Source organism: Ranitomeya variabilis, chromosome 4, assembly GCF_051348905.1.
Source record: "Ranitomeya variabilis isolate aRanVar5 chromosome 4, aRanVar5.hap1, whole genome shotgun sequence".
In the NCBI taxonomy this organism is placed as follows: Eukaryota; Metazoa; Chordata; class Amphibia; order Anura; family Dendrobatidae; genus Ranitomeya; species Ranitomeya variabilis.
The window spans coordinates 5,475,209-5,482,484 of record NC_135235.1 but is presented as its reverse complement, the minus strand read 5'-3'; the positions used below and the strand labels follow the sequence as shown (position 1 = coordinate 5,482,484).

The window sequence follows — 7,276 nt, the reverse complement described above, 5'->3', positions numbered from 1 at the left end:
CAGTCTGTGGATGTGGTCCCCAGGTTCAGTCCTCCAGTCTGTGGATGTGGTGCCCAGGTCCAGTCCTCCAGTCTGTGGATGTGGTGCACAGTTCCAGTCCTCCAGCTGTGGATGTGGTGCACAGGTCCATTGCTCCAGTCTGTGGATGTGATGCCCAGGTTTGATCCTCCAGTCTGTAGATGTGGTGCCCTGGTCCAGTCCTCCAGTCAGTGGATGTGGTGCCCAGGTCCAGTCCTCCAGCTGTGGATGTAGTGCCCAGGTTTGATCCTCCAGTCTGTGGATGTGGTGCACAGGTCCGGTCCTCCAGCTGTGGATGTAGTGCCCATGTTCAGTCCTCCAGTCTGTGGATGTGGTGCCCAGGTTTGATCCTCCAGTCTGTGGATGTGGTGCACAGGTCCAGTCCTCCAGCTGTGGATGTGGTGCACAGGTCCATTGCTCCAGTCTGTGGATGTGGTCCCCAGGTTCAGTCCTCCAGTCTGTGGATGTGGTGCCCAGGTCCAGTCCTCCAGTCAGTGGATGTGGTGCTCAGGTCCAGTCCTCCAGCTGTGGATGTGGTGCTTTGGTGCAGTCCTCCAGCTGTGGATGTGGTGCTCAGGTCCAGTCCTCCAGCTGTGGATGTGGTGCTTTGGTCCAGTCCTCCAGCTGTGGATGTGGTGCACAGTTCCAGTCCTCCAGCTGTGGATGTGGTGCTTTGGTCCAGTCCTCCAGTCAGTGGATGTGGTGCTCAGGTCCAGTCCTCCAGTCTGTGGATGTGGTGCCCAGGTTCAGTCCTCCAGTCAGTGGATGTGGTGCTCAGGTCCAGTCCTCCAGTCTGTGGATGTGGTGCTCAGTTCCAGTCCTCCAGCTGTGGATGTGGTGCACAGTTCCAGTCCTCCAGCTGTGGATGTGGTGCACAGGTCCAGTCCTCCAGCTGTGGATGTGGTGCTCAGGTCCAGTCCTCCAGTCAGTGGATGTGGTGCTCAGGTCCAGTCCTCCAGCTGTGGATGTGGTGCCCAAGTCCAGTCCTCCAGTCAGTGGATGTGGTGCTCAGGTCCAGTCCTCCAGCTGTGCATGTGGTGCCCAGGTTCAGTCCTCCAGTGTGTGATGCCCTGGTTTAGTCCTCCAGTGTGTACAGCAGCTGTCTGGGACCTCCAGTGCGGGGCCTCGGATGGTCCCGGTCGTGGGCCCCGTGGACAGTGGTGTCAGTGGCAGCACAGGATCGGAGGCCGCCGGCCCTTTCTCAGGGAGTGGATGCGCTCTCGGGCTGTGCGCTCTGACGCATGGAGGAGCCTCCCCTGTGGCGCAGCGACCAATCAGAGTGGGCGACATCTGCGCAGGAAGCGCCCGTGTCAGCGCCGCACTAATTACCGCAGCAAGTGGGGATCGCGGCAGAAGTTGTGGAGAGTCCGGCGCGTCCATGGATCGGGCGACACTGGGCAGAGGAGGTCGCTGAGCGCCCGTCCGCGCAATCACTGCTGCCCGCAACATGTTCCAGCCGGCCCCGAAGAGATGCTTCACGATCGAGTCTCTGGTGGCCAAGGACGGTCCGCTGCCCTCCGTGCGCCCCGAGGAGCCGCTGCGACCCGCCGCCCTCAGCTATGCCAACTCCAGCCCCATCAACCCCTTCCTCAACGGCTTCCACTCGGCGGCGGGCAGGGGCGTCTACTCCAGCCCGGACTTGGTGTTTGCAGAGACAGTGCCTCACCCGCAGAGCCCGGCGGTGCCCGTGCACCCGGTGCCCCCTCCGCACGCGCTGGCCGCGCACCCCCTGCCCTCCGCGCACTCCCCGCACCCGCTCTTCTCCTCCCAGCAGCGGGACCCGGCCAGCTTCTACCCGTGGCTGCTGCACCGCTACCGCTACCTGGGGCACCGCTTCCAAGGTGAGTCCCGAGCAGAGAGGACCGGGAGCTGCGGGACCACCGGAGACCAGAGATTGCGGGGGATCTGTGCGCGACTCCAGGACGGATCCAAACTCCGGGGGTCTCCTGCTGCCCGGAGTATGCGGGGTCTCCTGCTGCCCGGATTATGCGGGGTCTCCTCCTGCCCGGATTATGCGGGGTCTCCTGCTGCCCGGATCCAAACTCCGGGGGTCTCCTGCTGCCCGGAGTATGCGGGGTCTCCTGCTGCCCGGATCCAAACTCCGGGGGTCTCCTGCTGCCCGGAGTATGCGGGGTCTCCTCCTGCCCGGAGTATGCGGGGTCTCCTCCTGCCCGGAGTATGCGGGGTCTCCTCCTGCCCGGAGTATGCGGGGTCTCCTGCTGCCCGGAATATGCGGGGTCTCCTCCTGCCCGGATCCAAACTCCGGGGTCTCCTCCTGCCCGGAGTATGCGGGGTCTCCTGCTGCCCGGATCCAAACTCCGGGGGTCTCCTGCTGCCCGGAATATGCGGGGTCTCCTGCTGCCCGGATCCAAACTCCGGGGGTCTCCTGCTGCCCGGAGTATGCGGGGTCTCCTCCTGCCCGGAGTATGCGGGATCTCCTGCTGCCCGGATCCAAACTCCGGGGGTCTCCTGCTGCCCGGAGTATGCGGGGTCTCCTGCTGCCCGGATCCAAACTCCGGGGGTCTCCTGCTGCCCGGAGTATGCGGGGTCTCCTCCTGCCCGGAGTATGCGGGGTCTCCTCCTGCCCGGAGTATGCGGGGTCTCCTCCTGCCCGGAATATGCGGGGTCTCCTCCTGCCCGGAATATGCGGGGTCTCCGGCTGCCCGGAGTATGCGGGGTCTCCGGCTGCCCGGAATATGCGGGGTCTCCTGCTGCCCGGATCATGCGGGGTCTCCTCCTGCCCGGAATATGCGGGGTCTCCAGCTGCCCGGAGTATGCGGGGTCTCCTCCTGCCCGGAATATGCGGGGTCTCCTGCTGCCCGGAATATGCGGGGTCTCCTGCTGCCCGGAGTATGCGGGGTCTCCTCCTGCCCGGAATATGCGGGGTCTCCTGCTGCCCGGATCATGCGGGGTCTCCAGCTGCCCGGAGTATGCGGGGTCTCCTGCTGCCCGGATCATGCGGGGTCTCCAGCTGCCCGGAGTATGCGGGGTCTCCTCCTGCCCGGAATATGCGGTGTCTCCGGCTGCCCGGAATATGCGGGGTCTCCAGCTGCCCGGAGTATGCGGGGTCTCCGGCTGCCCGGAATATGCGGGGTCTCCGGCTGCCCGGAATATGCGGGGTCTCCGGCTGCCCGGAATATGCGGGGTCTCCTGCTGCCCGGAATATGCGGAGTCTCCGGCTGCCCGGAATATGCGGAGTCTCCGGCTGCCCGGAATATGCGGGGTCTCCAGCTGCCCGGAATATGCGGGGTCTCCGGCTGCCCGGAATATGCGGGGTCTCCGGCTGCCCGGAATATGCGGGGTCTCCGGCTGCCCGGAATATGCGGGGTCTCCGGCTGCCCGGAGTATGCGGAGTCTCCGGCTGCCCGGAATATGCGGGGTCTCCTCCTGCCCGGAATATGCGGGGTCTCCGGCTGCCCGGAGTATGCGGGGTCTCCTCCTGCCCGGAATATGCGGGGTCTCCGGCTGCCCGGAATATGCGGGGTCTCCTCCTGCCCGGAATATGCGGGGTCTCCGGCTGCCCGGAATATGCGGGGTCTCCGGCTGCCCGGAATATGCGGGGTCTCCTCCTGCCCGGAATATGCGGGGTCTCCTCCTGCCCGGAGTATGCGGGGTCTCCGGCTGCCCGGAATATGCGGGGTCTCCTCCTGCCCGGAATATGCGGGGTCTCCGGCTGCCCACAGCTAAGGGGGTCGGCGCTCCGCACTGGGCTCTATGGGAGCGGATGATTTGTGTCACCGCATAGAATATTCTATAGAAGACTGGACTGTAATATATAATATGTGATCTTATAACTGTCAGTGCGAGGAGAGATGTGAAATGTTCCTGCGGCTGTAATACTGCTGGGATCGAGAAGAATGTCTCTACGGGGACGGCAGGGACTGTGTATAATATAGGGCAAGACTGTATGTAATATAGAACATGACTGTATATACTATAGAACATGACTGTATATAATATAGAGCATGACTGTGTATAATATAGTGCAAGACTGTATGTAATATAGAACATGACTGTATATACTATAGAACATGACTGTATATAATATAGAGCATGACTGTGTATAATATAGTGCAAGACTGTATGTAATATAGAACATGACTGTATATACTATAGAACATGACTGTATATAATATAGAGCATGACTGTATATAATATAGTGCAAGACTGTATGTAATATAGAACATGACTGTATATACTATAGAACATGACTGTATATAATATAGAGCATGACTGTGTATAATATAGTGCAAGACTGTATGTAATATAGAACATGACTGTATATACTATAGAACATGACTGTATGTAATATAGAACATGACTGTATATACTATAGAACATGACTGTATATAATATAGAACATGACTGTATATACTATAGAGCATGACTGTATATAATATAGGGCATGACTGTATGTAATATAGAACAAGACTGTATATAATATAGAGCATGACTGTATATAATATAGGGCATGACTGTATGTAATATAGAACATGACTGTATGTAATATAGAACAAGACTGTATATAATATAGAGCATGACTGTATATAATATAGGGCAAGACTGTATGTAATATAGAACAAGACTGTATATAATATAGAGCAGGACTGTATATAATATAGGGCATGACTGTATGTAATATAGAACATGACTGTATATAATATAGAGCATGACTGTGTAACATAGAGTATAGCTGTATATAATATAGAGCATGATTGTATGTAATATAGGGCATGACTGACTGTATATAATAGAGTATATGACTGTATATAATATAGTATATGACTGTATATAATTATAGAGCATGACTGGATATAATATAGAGTATGACTGACTGGATATAATATAGAGTATGACTGTATAATAATAGAGCATGACTGTATATAATAGAGTATGACTGTATATAATAGAGCATGACTGTATATAATATAGAGTATGACTGGATATAATATAGAGTATGACTGACTGTATATAATATAGTGTATGACTGTATATAATATAGTGTATGACTGACTGTATATAATATAGCGCATGACTGTATATAATATAGAGTATGACTGACTGGATATAATATAGAGTATGACTGTATAATAATAGAGCATGACTGTATATAATAGAGTATGACTGTATATAATTATAGAGCATGACTGTATATAATATAGAGTATGACTGGATATATTATAGAGTATGACTGACTGGATATAATATAGTGTATGACGGTATATACTATAGAGCATGACTGACTGCAGTGAGAATGTCGCTCTGTGCTCTCTGTACCGCTGACCCGAGTTACTGCCACTTGTTTCCTAGTTGGTCGGACCCTCCTTTTAGCGCTGCCCCCGCACAACCTGCCTGAGCGCGGACCCCCATGTGCGGACCGGCCTCTGCTCTCTTGATGGTGATTCTGAATTGTTTTTTTTTTTCTGACACAAAACTGAAAAATCTAAAGTACCGAGTTTTGCCCCTTTCTGGAAGGTCTCGCCCCAGCACTGCAGTCTATGAAGCCGGTCTTCCCGTGTAATCTTCCCGTGTAATCTTCCCGTGCAATCTTCCCGTGTAATTTTCCCGTGTAATGGCCGGGCTTTGGTTTCCTTGTCCTGTAACCGATAAGATTTTACATTAAGTTATTCCGGTTTTTTTTTGCTACAGCTCTTCCTAACAAACTGTAAATCTATGTGAGTGAGCGGTGAGTGAGCGGCCATATGCCCGATCGTCCTGCTCCCGATCGTCCTGCTCCCGATCGTCCTGCTCCCGATCGTCCTGCTCCCGATCGTCCTGCTCCCTGGTCGGCGGCGCGGACCCGCACACATTGCAGTCGGAGCGAGCAGCTCTCGGGTCAGGGGCCATCACTGGGGTCCCTGCCGGTGTGTCCTGTGCGGACAGCAGAGAACGGACCCTGCACGGAACCGTCACTGACCGCAGCCCGAGCGGAGAAAGAAGGGACGCAGGCAGCTCATAGAGGAGTCCGAGGTGTCCGGAGCAGCGCGCCCCTCTGGGGGTCCCCCCGGTCACAGGGACCGCACCTGGAATTAATGGGGCTGTAGAAATAATAAATGACTGACTGCATAAACTATAGGGCATGACTGTATGTAATATAGAGCATGACTGTATACAATATAGTGTATGACGGTATATACTATAGTGTATGACTGTATGTAATATAGAGCATGACTGGATATAATATAGAGCATGATTGTATATAATATAGAGCATGACTGTATATAATATAGTGTATGACGGTATATACTATAGAGCATGACTGGATATAATATAGTGTATGACGGTATATACTATAGTGTATGACTGTATGTAATATAGAGCATGACTGTATGTAATATAGAGCATGATTGTATATAATATAGAGCATGACTGTATGTAATATAGAGCATGATTGTATATAATATAGTGTATGACTGGATATAATATAGGGCATCACTGTATATAATATAGAGCATGACTGTATATACTATAGTGTATAACTATATAATATAGGGCATGACTGCATATAATATAGAGCATGACTGTATATAATATAGGGCATGACTGCATGTAATATAGAGCATGACTGTATATAATATAGGGCATGACTGTATGTAATATAGAGCATGACTGTATATAATATAGGGCATGACTGTATATACTATAGTGTATAACTGTATATAATATAGGGCATGACTGTATGTAATATAGTGTATGACTGTATGTAATATAGGGCATGATTGTATATAATATAGTGTATGACTGTATGTAATATAGGGCATGACTGTATATAATATAGAGCATGACTGTGTAATATAGAGCATGACTGTATATAATATAGGGCATGATTGTATATACTATAGTGTATGACTGGATATAATATAGGGCATCACTGTATATAATATAGAGCATGACTGTGTAATATAGAGCATGACTGTATATAATATAGGGCATGATTGTATATACTATAGTGTATGACTGTATATAATATAGGGCATCACTGTATGTAATATAGGGCATGACTGGATATAATATAGAGCATGACTGTATATAATATAGAGCATGGCTGTATATAATATAGAGCATGACTGTATGTAATATAGAGCATGACTGTATATACTATAGTGTATGACTGCATATAATATAGAGCATGACTGTATGTAATATAGAGCATGACTGTATGTAATATAGAGCATGACTGTATATAATATAGTCTATGACTGTATATAATATAGAGCATGACTGTATGTAATATAGAGCATGACTGTATGTAATATAG

General features: G+C 51.0%; 1 protein-coding gene across 1 annotated transcript in view; it reads left to right on the top strand.

Annotated features, from left to right (window-relative positions):
* The first annotated feature begins 1,336 nt into the window (after positions 1-1,336).
* Positions 1,337-7,276, top strand: part of EMX2 (empty spiracles homeobox 2) — a 36,562-nt gene continuing 30,622 nt past the window's right edge. The window contains exon 1 of the mRNA XM_077257003.1: positions 1,337-1,859. Coding sequence (XP_077113118.1) covers positions 1,466-1,859 — 394 coding nt within the window. The 5' untranslated portion in view covers positions 1,337-1,465. The remainder of the gene's footprint in view (positions 1,860-7,276) is intronic.